The sequence below is a fragment of the Oncorhynchus gorbuscha genome, linkage group LG02, assembly GCF_021184085.1.
Source record: "Oncorhynchus gorbuscha isolate QuinsamMale2020 ecotype Even-year linkage group LG02, OgorEven_v1.0, whole genome shotgun sequence".
Taxonomy (NCBI): domain Eukaryota; kingdom Metazoa; phylum Chordata; class Actinopteri; order Salmoniformes; family Salmonidae; genus Oncorhynchus; species Oncorhynchus gorbuscha.
This window is the reverse complement of record NC_060174.1, coordinates 46,814,584-46,835,371: the sequence shown is the minus strand read 5'-3', so window position 1 is coordinate 46,835,371 and position 20,788 is coordinate 46,814,584. Positions and strand designations below refer to the sequence as shown.

The 20,788-nt window shown below is 41.5% G+C and overlaps 1 protein-coding gene across 3 annotated transcripts in view; it reads right to left on the bottom strand.

The window, feature by feature from the left end:
* Window positions 1-18,370, bottom strand: part of kdm7ab (lysine (K)-specific demethylase 7Ab) — a 42,981-nt gene extending 24,611 nt beyond the window's left edge. For 2 of the 3 annotated variants that reach the window (XM_046311236.1, XM_046311243.1), the window contains exon 1: window positions 18,264-18,370. In XM_046311236.1, coding sequence (XP_046167192.1) covers window positions 18,264-18,361 — 98 coding nt within the window. In that variant the 5' untranslated portion in view covers window positions 18,362-18,370. Of the gene's footprint in view, window positions 1-3,768; window positions 4,139-18,263 lie in introns of those variants that run through there. The other variant, XM_046311249.1, reaches the window with a different exon arrangement.
* Window positions 18,371-20,788: the final 2,418 nt, after the last annotated feature.

Below are 20,788 nucleotides of genomic sequence, written 5' to 3'. Positions count from 1 at the left end.
ACTGTTCAGAGGAGACGGTGTGAAAACAGGCCTTCATGGTCGGATTTCTGCAAAGAAACCACTACTAAAGGACACCAATAATAAGAAGAAACATTCTTAGGCCAAGAAACACGAGCAATGGACATTAGACTGGTGGAAATATGTCCATTGGTCTGATGAGTCCAAATTTGAGATTTTTTGTTCCAACCCAGTATCTTTGTGAGATGCAGAGTTGGTGAACAGATGATCTCCGCATGAGTGGTTCCCACCGTGAAACATGGAGGTGGTGGTGTGATGGTGGTTTGCTGGTGACACTGTCAGTGATTTATTTAGAATTCAAGGCACACTTTACCAGCATGGCTACCACAGCATTCTGCAGCGATACGCCACCCCACCTGGTTTGAGCTTAGTGGGACTGTCATTTGTTTTTCAACAGGACAATGACCCAAAACACACCTCCAGGCTGTGTAAGGGATATTTGACCAAGGAGAGTGATGCATCAGATGACCTGGCCACCACAATAACCAGACCTCAACTCAATTGAGATGGTTTGGGATGAGTTGGACCACAAAGTGCCAGGTCGCAATTGTAAATGAGAACTTGTTCTCAACTCACACTGACAGCGTCGTGAAGAAGGCGCAGCAGCGCCTATTCAACCTCAGGAGGCTGAAAAAATTTGGCTTGTCACCAAAAGCACTCACAAACTTCTACAGATGCACAATCGAGAGCATCCTGGCGGGCTGCATCACCGCCTGGTACGGCAACTGCTCTGCCCTCAACCGTAAGGCTCTCCAGAGGGTAGTGAGGACTGCACAACGCATCACCGGGGGCAAACTACCTGCCCTCCAGGACACCTACACCACCCGTTGTTACAGGAAGGCCATAAAGATCATCAAGGACATCAACCACCCGAACCACTGCCTGTTCACCCCGCTATCATCCAGAAGGCGAGGTCAGTACAGGTGCATCAAAGCTGGGACCGAGAGACTGAAAAACAGCTTCTATCTCAAGGCCATCAGACTGTTAAATAGCCACCACTAACATTGAGTGGCTGCTGCCAACACACTGTCATTGACACTGACCCAACTCCAGCCATTTTAATAATGGGAATTGATGGAAATGATGTAAATATATATATATATATATATATATATATATATATATATATATATATATATATATATATATATATATATATATATATCACTAGCCACTTTAAACAATGCTACCTTATATAATGTTACTTACCCTACATTATTCATCTCATATGCATATGTATATACTGTACTCTACAACATTGACTGCATCCTTATGTAACACATGTATCACTAGCCACTTTAACTATGCCACTTTGTTTACTTTGTCTACACACTCATCTCATATGTATATACTGTACTCGATACCATCTACTGTATGCTGCTCTGTACCATCACTCATTCATATATCCTTATGTACATGTTCCTTATCCCCTTACACTGTGTATAATACAGTAGTTGTTTTTTTTTTTTTTTTTTGGAATTGTTAGTTAGATTACTTGTTGGTTATCACTGCATTGTCGGAACTAGAAGCACAAGCATTTCGCTACACTCGCATTAACATCTGCTAACCATGTGTATGTGACAAATAAAATTTGATTTGATTTGATTTGATTTGAACTTGCCTACCTGGTTAAATAAAGGTGAAATAAAAATAAATAAAAAAGTGAAGGAAAAGCAGCCAACAAGTGCTCAGCATGTGGGAACTCCAAGATTGTTGGAAAAGCAATCCTCATCAAGCTGGTTGAGAGAATGCCAAGAGTGTACAAAGCTGTCAAGGCAAAGGGTGGTTACTTTGAAGAATCTAAAGTATATTTTGATTTGTTTAACACTTTGTTTACTACATGATTCCATGTGTTATTTCATAGTTTTGATGTCTTCACTATTATTCTACAATGTATAAAATAGTCAAAACAAAGAAAAACCCTTGAATGAGTAGGTGTGTCCAAACTTTTGACTGGTACTGTAGATTTTTACAGACAGAATGATAAGAAAAGTATTTATCCACAATGGACAAGTCTGGTCCTGTAGTGTCTTAACAAAACATTTACGCTGACTTCATCCAGTGTCCACAATAACTGGTTTGCGTGATATACACATATGTTCATATTTAATGAGACGACATCACCTTATTTGCATATTTAGTTAAATATTTCAGAAAAAAAATATATAAGTCATTTGTGTCTACATTCAGCTGGTAAAAGTTGATTGTGATAGGATTGGGGGGGGGGGGGGGGGGTGTAGTACCTGGCCTTAAGAGAGAGTCTGCCAGACTCTTGATAACAACACCGCTGATTTGTCAGCTTATTTCACCTAAAGAGTCCACATCTTCAGAACATAGCCCCACTGAAAACCGGGTAACGAATCACACAGTGGCAGTGTGTGTTATTGAGAATGTCTGGCTCTGAGAGACGGTCCGGAACTGACTACAAACCACACACTCTCTCCCTACGTCATGACTGCAGTTGTGCATTGGAACAGTGGGCCCTGTATTCTCACACTGCTACTTCCACTCACTATTACGGAGTGTGAAAGACACAGAGCTAATAATGACTCACAGCTCCCTTTGTTGCAGAGCAGGCTAATGATGAAACAACCACCCTCTCAGGAAACACATTAGTCACCAGGCAACCCGGTAATTATGTCAGAGTAGGCTTAGGCCTAACCTAAAAGAACTGCAACAGAACAAATCAAAATAGTACGGGGCAGAAGAAATTAAGCGCAACTACAGACAACTGTACTCAACACCATTTCATGCTCACCTCCAACCCGAGCCAGTGACGTTCTTCTGTTACTAGGCTATACCATTCTGCCTTTGTTTTCATCTCCTCTTCAAACATGGAGAGAATGATGCCACTTTCTCAGTCATGCAGCTCACTCCTGTGGCTAGGAGTCTCTAGCCTAGCGGAAGGAAGCCAAACACAGCAAGATCACCAGCACCTCACTGAGAGCGACTAATCAGTGAGCTTACAGAGGCAGACGAAGAAAGGATCATGATGGGAGCAATGAGCATGTGATGAAGATCCAGAGGTGAGCTCCGCTCTTTCCTGGTGCCGTAGTTACCCCCAGTCTCAAAAACGTAACCACATGTAACATTTGGATTTGCATTAGTAAATGCTTCAAAAGCCCAACGCAAAGTTAAAACCTCACTTTTCTATTTTTCGAGTCATTACATAAAACGTTTTGAGGGGCAACATGTCAGAGGACCCAGCCAGTCAGTCTATTCCCTACAAGGTACTTCGACATATCTTCAAAATGTATCACTTCAAATTAAACCTAATTGTGTACCTTCATTACTACTGGTTTCAATAAAATATAAAGTTGGCTGAAAATGTAATTAATTTACCGTTACAAATTAGCTTGCAAAGTTGCTAGCCAAATAACATTAGTCCTACTAACCCTACTACATTAGCATTGCATGAGTCAGCCAGCAGCTTTCAACACCTAGCTAGCTAATTTACAGCTTTAATAGTGAATTGAGCCACATTAAAGTACACCAAAGTTTGAGATGCATAATGTCACCTAAGTCAGTTATATGCATTATCTTAGCCAACAAGCTAGCCAGCCATCTGACATCATTAACTATTTTAGTCTGCTAACTAGCCTAGCCAGCCAACCACCACAATCAGCATAGGTAGCAAGCCAGAGCCAAACATAGTTAACAACTTGAGACCAACTAGCATAGGCAGGAATCCACAGAACACAACTAGAACAAATCGAGCTGATCAAAAGCAAAGAGACAGCAGAGACTTACAGATTGACAACTGGGTCCCATCAAATGTTAAAAGAGTGGCTGAGTTACTAATGAGAGAGCCAGGAAGAGAGGTGCTTCAGAGGTAGAGGCCATTTCACGGGGCCGAGGGAAAGTCTGAGGGTAATCCAAGAGATCTAGCGAGGAAAATCCAATGTAGATCGATTCCAGAGACAATAGTCCAGATGCGGCAGAGGGCACAGGAGATGAGGGAAACATTCAACAAGTCGGCGATCGAAGGAAGGTGGAACAGGCAGGTGGAAAAGATCACAACAGCACAGTCCAGACTCAGCTGTGAGTCAGCTAGCACTAACCCAAGTTTGAAAGGTTAGAAAACTCGGTTAGTCTACTTCACAGAGAACAGGCCGAAAAGTTTACGAAACAAATAGAAGGACAAAAAAAAACTATGAACAGACAAGGTACTAAACAGTTGCAGCAAGCAGGAATGATTTTCCCCTTTCGTGAGACCGAGGCAAGAAGAGACAAAGAGCCTGCCTGCTGAATATGCAAGATTTCCCACATGTGGGGAATGCTCATGGATTGGTGATACCAATAATAGCTTGTTTAAAAATCACACTTCCTCATTATTTGTGGATTGTAGCCAATGAGAGAGAGAGAGAGATAGACATCTATACACACACATAGTAGATGGGAGCACTGTTTTCAAGCCACCGCACCTCTATCTTGGCACTCTCCCACATTGTAAAAAATATTTTGGAAGCTATAGAAACGCATTTGTAAATGTCTACGTTTGTTTTTGCCATAATTATTCAATAACAGACACCTTAATGCATACTTTAAAATTGACATGAGCTAAACATAAAAAAATATATAAAAAACATTTTCCATGAAGTATACTTTTTTGAAAGTTCTAATGTTACTGCCCCCACTTCAACAACAAAAATACTTAAATACATGTAACTTAATTGAAATACTGTAGAATTCCATTCATTCCTATGGAGGATGGCTTCTTCTGGGGAGTGCCAGTATGGCCAACCGGTGGCTCAAAGCCTCTCATTGGCTAATCCATAGCATCAGCAATCCAGGGTTTATATACATCATTAATTGTAGTTTACCACTGCCAACACTAGGTATGGAATGTAATTACATGCTCGCCTGTTGAGTGGTTAACATTAGCCAGCTCAAGCTAGCAAACAAACTCTGTACCAGAGTAGGTACCCTGAAGGACAGTAGCAATAGTGCATTGTGGGTAGGTAACCGAAAATAAGTAAATACATATTCTGAAACCAAAAACATTATTTTTGGAATTAGAAGTAACCAGATCGCGGATTTGGATATCCATTGTAACAACAGAGACTTCTTTCTCCCACCAAGGGCTCCCGAGTCTCAGTGCTAGAGGCGTCACCACCTGGTTCCATTTCAAGCTGTATCACAACCGGCCGTGATTGGGAGTCCCATAGGACGGCGCACAATTGGCCTAGCGTCGTTAGGATTTGGCCGAGGTAGACCGTCATTGTAAATACAAATTTGTTCTTAACCGACTTGTCTAGTTAAATAAACGGTTAAATAAATAAATGATATTCTGTTGGATTTGCACCTTGCATGGCTGCTGTTGCGTTTCCCTACATACACACATCAGGCGGTTGCAGTGGTATTGCACCACTGTTGATGTGGGAGGGAGAACGTCTTTGGAAAAAACAAACACCAGAGATGTTACAAAAACAAATCAGCTTGGCTACGTGTATATTTGTATTATTTTGGACTTGAATGTGAAAAATGTGGTATTCTGGTGGATACCGGTAAAATACCAAGGATAAAGATTAAATGTAAAGAAACCCTCCTCAAAAATGGCCAATGTTAGCCAGATAGAAAGGAGGGGGAAAAAAACCAGACAAACAAGTCCATGGCTGTTGGCCCCCGGCTGCACGCGTCATGCCTTAAAATGCTTAAATCCCTCTAGAGAGTGACTGTCTGTGCTTGAGAAGGCGACAATGGGGACTGTCTGCCAAGAGGGTGGGTGGGTGGGTGGGGGTTCTAGCAGCACTAGCAGGGAACATAATGAAGCAGCACTCCAGAGATAGATAAGGAGCCAATGAGGGTGAAAATCCTCTTCCTCTGCCCAGGAACCCAGTGACTGACACGGACAATACGTCGCCTCATTGCCTTCGCTCTAAAGAGACCTGCCATCTTGTCTGAGTGGTGTTGTTCATTAGTCAGATGTGCAGTTAGAGGTTCATTGTGTTGATCAAGGGGAGAAACACATTTGAGCAGACAATGGTAGGAAATAAGACATCTGTCTTTATTAGTAGCATCCGTGAGGACATGGTGCCAACATTCGGCTACAAGAAACTGGTTCATGTTTGATGGTGCTCAAAAAAAATCCTGGAGAGTACCGTTAGTGGGGGTCATCAAGGTGATATTGAACATAACTGGGTGGGTTCACTTATGAAGTACCCTACTTTCAAATTTCCAGTAATTTCCCCCTGGCCTCTGCACTGAGAAGCGATTCCAAACAAATAACACAATCTATCAGAGGCTGCCCTCTGCTTCACCTAGACTGGTGGTGGCACAAAGGTGTCTCCATGGTGATGGCAGGCACACTGGCAGCGTTCCTGTCTCCCTGTACAACACGTCTGCTCACACACCCATACAGGCAGAGACTGAAGCTGCAGCCCCATTCCTCTGCACCATACCAGAGTTCTAGACAAAGCTGAGTGTTGGTGAACAATGTTGGTGGACATAGGGCTGTGACAGTAATTGAATAACCGTGTAATTGACACTTATGGATAAAGACAGTCGTGAAAATAAAATAAGTCAAACTTTTAAATAGGCCTACATTATTGACCAAATTAGCTAAATGTATTAACTTTATTTTCGTGTAGATACACTTTACCTAACAGCGGGGGTATTTACTAATGAATAAGCCAATGTTCCGCTAACTTAAGCTAGACTGTCTATTAAAACGGTCTGCATCTCCTCTCTCCAAATGTCGCTTGATGCTCCAGCAGCTACACCGCTAGATGCACGGAGGTGTAGAAGCGCTAGCCTATAGGCTATTGCACTTGATGTGTGGACTTTCTTTTATACAATGCATGTTTCCATTGCTTGCTTGTAAATAAATATGGACAATGCGCCAATCCTCTCCAACCTGGCATGGTATAACTTAATGTGTAATCTTCTCTTAAGTTACAGACATGTATATTTGTTTCCATTTGAATGATTGTCAATTTAATACTATCGCGTAACTCCCTCTCCCCTTCATACTTTCCTTGTCAATTCATCTTATTTCCTAATTTCAGAAAGCCTAAGGTAGGCCTAGGTTTTTAAAATATGTTTTAAGGAAATAATAAATATTTTCTTGTGTCTGACATACGCTGGTGGCTTTGATTGACGGGTCCTTTTACAGGGATGTGTGTGTGGAGAGAGAGAGGGTTCGCTGATTCTCTCTATAGGCCTAGATGTCCATCGATTGACCGCAGCATCAGGGTGTGATGTTACATTTTGAAAAAAAACAAAAAACATTGGACTTCGCGCGAATAGATTTGTGTGTCGAAATAGGATCCGTATTGAATAAAAAAAATATATATTTTTTTTAAATAGCAGAAAAGCCGACAGACATGGATGGATAAGTTAGGCATACATCTATGTTGACTCAGTCATGTGCTAATTGTGTGTCAATACAAAAATGTGATAGATCCTCTCCAACCTGGCATTTCTTAAATTTTAGATTCATATTTATAAGTAATAACCTGAATAATAATTATAATAATGAAGGACCATGATAATAACAAAACTAGTTTCAAATAAGTTTTATTAAGAAGCATATCCATGTAAACAAGTGTGACCTCCCTTTTTACATTGGGTAAGGGTTCCGTTTGTTTCCATCTGTTTCACGCACTGTAGACGTGCAGCTATTTAAAGCATTCACGTCTTTCTCACTCGAATAGAGGAAACAAACATTTTCCGCACCTTACTAAGAGGCCAGTTTACAGACAGGCCTACTATTCTCGGTTTAGGCTAAACTTTGTATGTGCCAAGCTTGTGATAGGTAGGGCAGTGCTAGCCTATTCATTCACAAGAGCACACTGAACATTCACATAAGGTAGGCTTGATAACGGAATTATCAGAATCAGCCGTGACCAGGGTTAGTTTCCCACAATGGGCCTCAAACCTATCCCCAGACACACATTTCCTCCTTCAGATTCTCTGGATCACATTTCCACCACATCGCATGATGAAACCATGGAATTTGAGCTGGGAGTCTAAGCTGCTATGAGCACATAGCTCATATGGCTATGAGTCAAGGTACCTGGCTATGACCTTGGTAGTCATCGGTCACCGATTTCACCGGACGATTAACATCCTCTTCTAGGTTAGCTTCATATTGATTAATTAACGTCATTCATAAACACAGACTTGCCGAGGGGCAGGAATCTGTGAGAACAACTTCTCACAAATAAAGACTTCACTCACAGTTGAGAGGCAGGAAACGCAGCGAAGAGAACAGAAGAGAAACTCACTCTTCCCCCTCATTCCTGGGTTGTGTCCTTCTTTATTCGAACCAGGGGGGAACGACTGCTTCCTCTCATTGAAGCCAATAAGTTCAAGGCTGACTGCGGTACTGCAGGCATTGTTTGCAAAACATAGGAAAATCTTTGTAGTCAATCGTTGTGTAAATACATTTTTAAAAATTGAAGACAATCATTGTATGAATAATTAGTTCTATTATATCAGATGCATGTTTTTTAACTGATTGTTTAAAACAAAATCATACACAAAAGTATGGATAATTTAGTAACTAATGGCTGCCTGCAGTAATCCAGTTGGCCTTTTATTTAACCCTTATTTTACCAGGGAAGTTGACTGAGAACACATTCTCATTTACAGCAACAACCTGGGGAATAATTGCAGGGGAGAGGAGAGGTTGAATGAGCCATTGTAACCTGGGGAAAATTAGGTGACCGTGATGGTATGAGGGCAAGATATGGAATTTAGCCAGGACACCAGGGTTAACACCCCAACTCTTACGATAAGTGCCAGGGGATCTTTAGTGACCACAGAGAGTCAGGACACCCATTTAACGTCCAATCTGAAAGGCAGCACCCTACACAGGGCAATGTCCACAATCACTGCCCTGGGTTATTGGGATATTTTTTTAGACCAGAGGAAAGGGTGCCTCCTACTGCCTCCTACTGGTCCTCCAACACCACTTCCAGTAGCATCTGGCTCCCATCCAGGGACCAACCAGGACCAACCCTGCTTAACTTCAGAAGCAAGCCAGCAGTGGGATGCAGGGTGGTATGCTGCTGGCCACGTTGAGATACTCAATGAGGGAGCAGCACTGAGCTAGCCTGCAACATCACTTCCTGGGAGTAGCTCAAACTGCACATACTGTGTCTACATAACTCTCCCACGAGACACCATCTTAGCAGATTTCCTGGGCTTCAAATGCACTATTGAGTCTTCACATAGGAATGAATGAATGGTGTCATGTGATTGATGGCTTTGTGCATTTATATATGTGACGCGATTCAGGAAACTAGGTGTATGTAGCAAGTCACAACTTTACAGGAGAGAGTTTTGAAAGTAAAACATATTTATCAAAATGTGTTTTTTGGCAGAAATGCCTTCTCGAACATGTGAACTTTCATGTGTCTTAATATCAAACTTATGTCATCCGTAAATACATAAGAGCCTAGTTGGTTTAGACACGGAAAACCTTCCCGCTAGCCATGATTGGCTGAGATAATGAATGGGCTGGATATGCCGAGAGAGAAGTTTGAATTGGTTTGCGATGTTGCATCTTGCGTCTATAAAATGACCTGCTCATAATGCGTAGATTATCCTTTTACTGCAGTTTTTTTGAAAGATATGTTAGCCATGGAGAACTGCAAATATGTTGCAACTGCTCTCAATAACATTGCTGGCCGGAATTTATCAGGCGCTATTGACAAAGGTCCGTTTCTGGACGACGATTGTGCCATACAATGCTGACTCTCATTTCATAACACGTTTTGAAATCAGTGGAACACAACGGGCCAAATAAGCTGTGCAAACTAAATGGAAACACAGGATGTCTTATAAAAAGGGTTTGCAGACTGCCATGAAGCTTTCATCCATGTATACAGGTAAGAATCTAGCTACAGATTCAGATATTATAGGTTTCTAATTTTGCCCGAAAATTGTTTTCATTGCAAGCTAAAGCTTGCTGTTAGATAGCCAGCTGGAGTACGATGGCTGGCTTGCTAACTAACATTGAATCTAACGTTTTTTGGTTAACTTTAGCTTGCTATGATAATCAGTTTGTATTGTAACATTACTCTACAGAGTGGAATTATAGTTCATTTTTTTAGCTAGCAAGCTAATGTTAACGTGACATGTCTAAACAAAAGACACCAAGTTAAAGCTTGCTGTTAGCTCACTAACATTAGGTGGCTGGCTTGCTAGTTAACATTAACTTGTGTATGAAGCGTGTGTAACGTTAGTGATGTTCTCAGAATGCCATTTCGCATTGCTAGTTATAGCCTAATGTTAGCTAGTTAACATTTAACTTGTTGGTTAACTTTAGCTAGCTATTGGTTAACTTTAGCTAGCTTGCTGTTAGCTAGCCAGCTGACATTAAATGGCTGGCTAGCTACAGTAGCAAACATTATCTGTATGAACTGTGTGTAGTGATGTTCTCAGGATGCCATTTCGCATCCATTGTATAATAATGCTAAAATATTTGCATCTGGAATGTGTCTTTCAGCATTAAATCAGTAGAACACGCCCGACTCTAATCCGCCAGTCATACAGTCATCCAAAAGAGAGCTGGCCCAAGCAAGCAAAGGCAGCAGCGCAGTCATCAACTACATGCACCATTTCTTCCCCAATTACAGAGTTGGACCTGAATTGTGATAAGTGCAGTGGCCAAAACAAGAACAAGTGTGTGCTCTGGTATTGTGCCTGATGGACCAAGCTCCATCACAATCTGGACCTTCACTTCCTGATCACAGGCCACACCAAGTTCGCCCCGGACTGGTGCTTCGGCCTCATCAAGCAGCGCTTCAGAAAGACCAGAGTGAACACTGAGATTGCTGATGTTGTGAAGGACAGCACTGTGACAGGGGTCAACATCCCACAGCTGATTGGACTGGAGGATGGTATGGTGCATGTGGAAAATTATGGAGGGCAACAACATCTGACTCCATACTTCAGGCCATTGCCACAGATCAAGCAGTACCAACACTTCTGGGTAAAACATTTTTTTTTGTATGAGGTTATTCTTATCTAAACTTGGGAGGTGAATTAATGTTGTGCAGGGTTGTAATGTCTTCAGATTTTTTGTTATTCCCTATTTTACAGCTTTGATGCTCTGGAGCCTGGTGTTGTCACCAAGGAGCGTTCCGACTGTCGAGCAGCGCTGACATCCTTCCTCCCATAGGTGGTCCCATTGTTCCTCAAAAAAATGCAGTGTATGATATACCCTTTTGTAGCTCGGAGTCTCTACTTTTATCCGATATAAAAAACTGAAATTAAAATTTTGCTACACAAGACCGAATCCAGGTGGTGAGTAACATATACAGTCATTGGTTCAAACACCGCCAGGCTGCAGCCTCTCTCGGCCGAGAAATTTCTTAAGAGCTTAAGGACCATGGAGAATAATGAGTGTAGGAAGTGTCACCTCCACACCAGAGGAAGCAGCCCCTCCCTCGGCCTCTGCTGACAAAGCCACTGTCTTGCCTGCCTCTCAGAGACAACTTCATGTGACATGGTCCAAGCTGAGAACATGGGCTTCACACAACAAACCCCTTGTATGATTAGCCTATAGGGACCAGAGTTTTTCTTGGTCAGGGTATATGGGTCAGAAATCTTGGGCCAGGAGTTACCGTCAAGTAACCGGAGCAGCACAAACTCTTGGACCCCATGTATGAAAAATGGCATAGGCCATTGTGTAGATCCTATCATTTACAATATCCATGCGTCAACTACGTTTCCTTAGTTTTCATAAATATCATAAGGCACGGCAAGTGGGCTACAATGCAATAACAATAACCATAGTCAGAGGCCATGCATGAAATGCATCAAATTTCTGACAGGTCAAGAGTTTCTCACATGACAACCTGTGCTTCATCAGTGCTTTAGCAATTAATGAGCAGAGGGTTGACCTCGCTTTGCCATTGTGGAAAACCTGGTTAGGGAAAGGGGATACTTTGTCACTTGCGCAACTAAATGCATTCAACCGCAATGAGTTTATGCATTTAACCCAACCCCTCTGAATCAGAGAGCCTTAATCGACGTCATTGGCGCCCGGGGGGGGTTAACTGCCTTGTTCAAGTGCAGAACAGTGGATATTTCCACCTTGCTGGCTTGGGGATTCGAACAAGCAACCTTTCGTTTAATATCCCAACACTTTAATCACTAGGCTACCGGCGGAGGAAAATTTTGTTACCAGTTAAGGCTGAAATAGTTTCTCTCCTGTTAAATGGCTTCCTGAAAGTTACCATGAGAGTCACTGAATGAAGGCTATGAAGTCCTGAAAATGTGTTATCCAAGCACTTAATGAAATGGACTAGTCAGCGACATATTCCCAGTGCTGTACTTCATTCATAAAATGTAATTGATTTATTGTCCATGTGAATTAGGCTTATGTTCCCTATTTAATCATCATTGATCTGATCTTGATTATGATCTGATCAACACAGACATAGCATTTCAATGGATACGGTAAAAGGACTCAAAATCAATTACTGTAAATGAAGGGTAGTGCAACATTGGATGATTAGAGGTAAAGCAATACATCTATATGAAACGTCAGCCTCTCATATGTGGCCACACACACTTAAAATGATATCACCCATCACAAAGCAATCATAATAACATAATAGCAGCCTAAATAGTGTAGAGTAAACCACCAGACCAATCCCACTAAAAACTTAAGGGTTTAATCACATGGATCATCAATCTCTCCCCAGTATTTTCATCCTGCAAGGACATTGATAGATGAGTGCTGAACTTGCCTAAAGCCAGTGGCAGTGCAATCAGTCTTCCTCAGTCAGTCACACATGCACACTAGTGATGGGCATTTGACATTATTTCACTATTCAAATAATAATCATTTATTATTTTCAAATAGTCTAAATATAAATATATTAATAAATAGAAACGCTCTCCATTACATGGCCTATGCAGAGTCACCAGAAAACGCTAACATCCTGTTCAGGGATACAGCATTTTCAACTGGCATTGCTAGTTATAGCCTAATGTTAGCTAGCTAACATTGAACCTGGTAGGTTAGCTACCTGCAGATTCATGCAGGGTAGTAATGTTATGAGTTGGGATTATTGTTCAATGTTTAGCCAGCTAGCTGTCTAAACAAAATACTCCACTTTGCAAGTGACCATTTCACTACAACTTCTGTATCCTGTGCATGTGACAAATACACTTTGATTTTATTTTAAATAGTATGTGTTTACCAGAGACAGTAATGTGAAGAACATGACCTGCACCAAAGGCAAATTAGGATATAACGTTAGGCCAACGAGTCAGTGTCCAAGTTATGAAATTCTCTGGTAGAATACCCTGCTTTTATTATTTCGTCACACTCACATCTGTAGGCTATTTTCTGTACTTGGCTCGCCATTAACTTGTAAATAATGATCAGGTTGTGAGTTTATTTTCCTGTAAAAAATTAAGACAAATGAGCTAAAGTGAAGACGTTGTGGAGATGTTGCTATATGATATGGTCATTATTTGAACAAGCTAGAAACGAACCAAAATATTGTTTAGAAAGTTGCTTTAAGTTGCCGGGCTTGCAAGATTGCCATTTAGTAAATTAATTTTTAAAACAGATGTGTTTATTGGCGTTAAAATACACTAGTTATGCTATTTTGGACCACCAGGCTGCTGATGTCATGCAGCCTGTAGTTTACATTTTTTGATAACGACAAGTTTGACATTGGACGAGAATAGAATGTTCATGATGTCACTGCGACAACTGTCGATAGACGTAGTATAAACCAGTCTTTATTCTTAAAATCTTTGGTTGTTTAAGTAACAGTGCATTAGAAAAGTATTCAGACCTTGACTTTTCCACATTTTGTTACGTTGTAGCCTTATTTAAAATTATATTAAATAAAACAATTCTCAATCTACACACAATACCCCATAATGAAAAAGCGAAAACTGTTTTTTAGAAATGTTTGCAAATGTAAAAAAATATATTTCTGCATTTGATTTGTTTTACATAAATATTCAGCCCCTTTACTATGAGACCTGAAATTAAGCTCAGGTGCATCCTGTTTCCATTAATCATCCCTGAGAAGTTTCTACAACATGATTGGAATCCACCTGTGGTAAATTCAATTGATTGGACATGATTTGGGAAGGCACACACTTGTCTATATAAGGTCCCATAGTTGACAGTGCATGACAGAACAAAAACCAAGCCATGAGGTCGAAGGAATTGTCTGTAGAGCGCAGAGACAGGATTGTCGTGGCACAGATCTGGGGAAGGGTACAAAAGAAATGTATGCAGCATTGAAGGTCAACCAAAGAACACAGTGGCCTCCATCATTCTTAAATGGAAGTTTGGAACCACCAAGACTCTTTCTAGAGCTGGCCGCCCAGCCAAACTGAGCAAACGAAGGAGAAGGGCCTTGGTCAGGGTGGTGACCAAGAACCCAATGGTCACTGACAGAGCGCCAGAGTTCCTCTTCCAGAAGGATAACCATCTCTACAGCACTCCACCCATCAGGCCTTTTGTGGTAGAGTGGCCAGACAGAAGCCACTCCTCAGTATAATGCAGAGCAGCCCACTTGGAGTTTGCCAAATTTCGCTTAAAGACTCTCAGACCATGAGAAACAAGATTCTCTGGTCTGATGAAACCAAGTTTGAGTCACGTCTGGAGGAAACCTGGCACCATACCTACGGTGTAGCATGGTGGTGGCGGCATCATGCTGTGGGGTTGTTTTTCAGCAGCATGTTTTTCAGCAGATGAACAGAGCAAAGTACAGAGAGATCCTTGATGAAATCCTGCTCCAGAGTTCTCAGGAGCTCAGACTGGGGGCGAAGGTTCACCTTTCAACAGGACAACGACCCTAAGCACACAAAACAATGCAGGAGTGGCTTTGGGACAAGTCTCAGAATGCCCTTGAGTGGCCCAGCCAGAGCCCGGACTTGAACCCAATCAAACATCTCTGGAGAGACCTGAAAATAGCTGTGCAGCAATGCTCCCCATCCAACCTAACAGAGCTTGATAGGATCTGCAGAGAAGAATGGGAGAAACTCCCCAAATACAGGTGTGCCAAGCTTGTAGTGTCATACCCAAGAAGACCCGAGGCTGTAATCGCTTCCAAAGGTGCTTCAATAAAGTACTGAGTAAAGGGATAACTTCGTTGGGATCGGTGTCCCTTCCTCTGGACGGTTGAGCTAACGTAGGCTAATGTGATTAGCATGAGGTTGTAAGTAACAAGAAAATGTCCCAGGACATAGACTTATCTGATATTGGTAGAAAGCTTAAATTCTTAATGTAACTGCACTGTCCAATTTACAGTAGCTATTACAGTGAAATAATACCATGCTATTGTTTGAGTGCACAATTTTGAACATAAGGTTATTAATAAACAAATTAGGCATATTTGGGCAGTCTTGATACAACATTGAACAGAAATGCAATGGTTCATTGATCAGTCAATTTGCACATACACAGCTAGTGGCCAAAATGTATATTGCACCTGGGCTGAAATAATACATTACGGCATTTCTCTTGCATTTCAAAGATGATGGTACAAAAGAAGAGTTGTTTTTGTCTTTGTATTATCTTCTACCAGATCTATTGTGTGTTATTCTCCTACATTCCTTTCACATTTCCACAAACCTCAAGTGTTTCCTTTCAAATGGTACCAGGAATATGCATATCCTTGCTACAGGCAGTTAGATTTGGATATGTCATTTTAGGCAAAAAATTGTAGGCTGAATGATAAAACGGCCATTTCCATGTAAAAATGTTATGGGATGCGTTTTTTCCAGTTTTTAATTTTTTTTTTTTAAATGGTAGGCGACTCTGGTAAGCCCACATTATGATCAAATAGCCACAGTAGCCTACTTGGCCACTGTCAAAAATGTATCTTAAGAGGTACAGCCTCAGTGGTCACAGTAAACACGCACCGGAAGTTACAAAGAATTTTCCCATCGTTCAAGTTTGCACTCAGTGCCCCAAAAAACTAGAGGGAACATTAGTAGTACTACCTTTTTATGTATAATGTTTTTAGCAAGCACTCTTATCCAGAGCAATTTACAGGATCAATTCACTCGACAGCACAGACACCCCACCCACCTAGTCGGCTCTGGATTCGAACCAGCGACCTTTCGGTTACTGGCTCAACACTTCCCCTCTGTTATCTGCCGATTGCTTGCTAGCACCCACATGAGGGCGAGGCTAGCGTGGCTAGGAGAGTGCCGCTTGTATAATGTAAATGGCCAGTGTAACACACACACACGCACACACACACATTGGAGTGTCAGAATTCTAGGCAGCCATCTAAATACTAACATATTTGATGCCACTGATTAAAGTAGGAAATCAATACTCTCCAGGAAAGAGACTGAAGAAAGACCCAGGCATATAAAATGTGTGAACAGCATCCGTAAGAGTTTAATGTCTGGCATGAATAGCAAAAATGCTTCTAATAGCCTAATCCCCCCCGAACACTCTCCCCTCTGCAGCTCCCCAGCTCCCAAACTGGCCTGTGCTCAGTTCCTGATAATAACACAGCCTACCGTCTGCCTGCGGCTAGACAGCATAATCCCATTGGTGGCAGGCAGCACTGCAGACAAGAGGTTTTCCAACAACAGAAAACACACAGGCTCAGGCAAGGCAACCCCACCAAAAAGGGATGTGAATGGGCCCGCGTAATCTACCATGCAGGGGAGCAATCCGGGCCTTGGGGACAGAGGAATAAGGGAAGAGAGGGTGTAAGAGATAAAAGCTCCTAACTACAATCCCTTTGTTGAGAGAGCCTTCAGTAAACAAGTTTGTGTGTAGACAGACACACAGTCCCAGGTGAACCTTGGCATTCCTGCACTAAGTTAGGCCATAGTGAGCTTGCTCACACTTGTTTGTTAATGAGAAAACAATGAGTTGAAGTGCAGCGTTCATGCCTCAACCTCTCTCGGCGTGCAGGCAGAAGCCATGAATTCCTTGCTCAGTTTCTGGCACCACACTTTATAGTTAAACCCAGCTGTTACAGTGCAGAATAGTTTTTTTCAGTAAAGCTAAACATGACAGAATGTGCCATACTGTGGACCACCTCTGACATGCATGATGAGAGGCCTCATATTGGCGTGAACCAAGCAACTGGGGTGAGATTTTATATATTTAACTAGGCAAGTCCGTTAAGAACAAATTCTTATTTACAAACCCGGACGCTGGGCCAATTGTGCACCGCCCAATGGGACTCCCAATGACGGCCTGTTGTGATACAACCTGGATACGAACCCGGGTGTCTGTAGTGATAGATCATTTATTCATACCTCTTATCCTAGCTCCTTATGAACAATGTCAAGTTTCGTCTTTGGGAAAACATGATGTTCGAGCGACACGTCAAACACGTGCACTTGCTTTAAAAATGTGTTTCTGAATTCTAACGCTAGATGGCTCTCGCCATGAGGACATCTTTGTTCGGGAAGGGACATTTAAATTCCCGTCTTCGATTTTACCACCCAACACTCCCATTTGGTCCTTTTCTCAATGATGAGACAAACATTTTCCAACATCAAAATGTTCTCTAGAATTCAGGCCACTTCCTCTTCATGTACTGGCGTGGACGGCAGTACACCCATTGCCTTGCCTATTGTTTATTGCCCCCCAAACCCACTAAAGTCACTTATTTGAAATAAGTTCATATCAAGTTAATATGGCATCCTCACGGCACGAATCGTGACATGACAACTAGTTAACACAGTAACAAACACATTTAGCTACAGATGAGGGTTTAGGATTTCTGGCTGGCTGTCAGAAGACTCAAGACAAAACTTGACAAACACTAAAACGACAACAGAGCCGAGACAACTGTGCTTGATTCGAAGTTTCTGCTCTAAAACTGACTAGATAACGTTACATCTACTGCAAATAAAGTACAATTGGCTGACAAATTAACTGTTAATTCTACTCCTAACCAAATACTATAAAATAACTAGCAACCGCAGGGAGTTCATTTCCGTATAATTGCGTGCTGTGTTTACTTGTGCAGAGATCTGGCACTGGGATAAAAAATAAATAATCGTTTAATGACTCAGATTTCAACTACCACATCGTCCGTTGTATGTCTAAAAGAAAGTAGGTAAACAAACGAATATGTAGCCAAGCTGCGCAAAGGTCTGTTCGCTCGCGCTGGGTGCTCGCAAGATGCTCTGCACGGTCTTGATCGAACCTCTATTCACAGAGCGAGACTGACATCGCAATACGACTTGACTTTCCTTAACAGATTATTAGGACAGTCGTTGACGCACTCCTGTCATTTTCAGGTATGTCATTAAGGAATATGTCGGCTCCTTACCTGCCATGAAACCAGTCATTACAAATGTCGCATTCAATCATAAACCGGCTAACATCGTAAGACTGCCGGCAGACACAGTACAGCGGGGCCGCCGCCATCTTCTTAGTGTCCAAACAAACAACGCAGCCAGAAAGTTGGGCGGGGACTGTTTTCAACATACACGGAAAAAGCCGAGGGCGAAACGATAATTTACGATAACGTTGGGAGACCACACGACCACTCTGCGAAGCATGATATTTGTTAATAATAATAAGCAATCATTTACTATTATTCAATCCAAGCAACAACCGCAACACCATAGTGTCGGCTATATTAACTCAACTTGCATGCACGCTAAATAAAATAACAAGTTGTAGAGTGTTATAAGCCAGATATCTTTGATGTGGCCTGTTGGCACCAGGTGCTCCAAATTGTTAATAAAAGAGCGTGGTCTCTGGTATAAACGTTTGGCTAAAGCGGCGATTCCGGTTGGACCAAACGGCGAACCCAAAGTATGGAAACTAGTGTGGGACTGGAATGTGATGTGGCATATCTTTAGGACTTTTATTGTGATATCCATCCATACCTGTATTCTAATTGGCTCCTGTATTAGAGCAAGGGCTTCTGGGTAGAAGATCAGTCAGCGCTACCATGATGTAGTGTGTAGTGTGTGGTGTTGTGCCAATCACTCTCCCATTATTATGTATTCTATATATTCCCTTATGAGATATACAGTCTCATCATTAACATATGAAGTCTGATGCACTGGTGCTGCATTCTGTTAGCTTCTTCAATTACAAGACCTTCAACCTACGTCCTCACACTAGGAACAACATTGCAACTGGTAGTGTTTGTAGGCATTGTAGCTGTACATTTATAACATACACTTTTCTTCTGAATCGAGAAGAGAGAAAGTATTGGCAAGAACAGGCTTTAGTTAAAAAGTTACTGAATCCTTTCTTCTAGAATTCACATATTGCAGTTTTAATGTGTATGGTTGTTCCATATAAGTTCAATATCTTTCTGACTATACTCCTTTATATTTGAACGAAACCTTCCAAACATGTTTGCCCATGGTAGGTGGTCAGAAAGTTACAATTTGGACCTGGATGCCAAAACATTTAGGAGACAGAGTTGCTTAAAGTTGACTCATTTTGTAGCTACAGATTGTACACCAAAGTATAACCAAAGATTTTTGGTGTCCATTGACAAATCTATGGTGGCGGTTGGTGTGAGGTGTTCCTGTAACGTCCAGTAATGGACTTAAAAAATATTTGATTATATCACATTATCTTGCGTACAATCTGTAGCTAACCCATTTTGCATACCCTACCATGAGACATCCATGTCGAGTTTGATATTTTTGAAAGCAAAAATAAAACATGTACTTTTTTTTCTTTAAAGTCAATGACCTAAAATTGTAAACCCTGAATTTTCTCATGTTCACATATATTGAGACTTAGATCCTATTTTAGATCATCTGGGGTTTTGTGTTATGCCCGCCATTGGTTGAGACACAGCATTCTCTTAAATACAGAGAAGGTGGGTGTCATTTCAATCATAGAAACAAATCATATCCATCAATCAAATGTATTTATGAAGCCCTTTTTACATCAGCAGATGTCACAAAGTGCTAGACAGAAACATAGCCTAAAATCATAGAATACTTCAGACCACTACAATTTAGCTGGTACATAGAATTTTTAAGTTTCAACAAAGTTATGGATATACTGACAAGATAGATGTCTCTACAACCTAACAATGGGAGTCGTTGTCCACAAAGCATCATTGTGGGCTGTCTAGCTCCTGCCTATCCTTTCTTTGGATTGGTGGATGCATCTTATTATTGTAATCCTTTTTTGAATATTTGATGAGGGTTGTTGACGTCAACCGCCTGTATTCAATGGAGAGAAATGCTATGCTACTAGCCTCATGCCATCAATATGGATAGCCATCTCAGTGTTTTTTCTCAAAGTTGCCGGGATTTCACGTGTCCTACTTACATCAGTGTACTCGCAACAATGTAAGCATTACAAAACTTCTATTCGGTCAAATAAACCTCATGGAGAAAATAAGCCATACATTTTGTTGTTGACCAAATTTGACACTCATTGACCTCCATACAAAAATTCCTTGCTTGGTGGGCAAAACAACAACAAAAAATGCCACCTGCTGGAGGGAGACAGGTTTTCCGTGGAGTGGCCGATTTGATGTTTAAGAAGTGAGTAGGCTATTTGTACAGAAGTGTGTAGGCATAAATAATACACTTAAAAATGCTTCAAGCCAAATGGCAGCCCTACCCCTTAATTTGCTGAGGATAGGGATAGAGAAATGTAATGGAGCTTCGGTGCATTGATTGACAGTCCATGGCATAGGCACTTTGAAGTTACATTGTTTGTACAATGACATCGGCCTATACCAGTGTTGATTTTAGCATGTAAATCTTGGTGGGGCAAACGAATAAAAAATGTTTTAGATGCATGCCAGCAAAGCCACTACACAACAAAACACTAAACAATACATTAATTGCACTATAAAGGTGACGA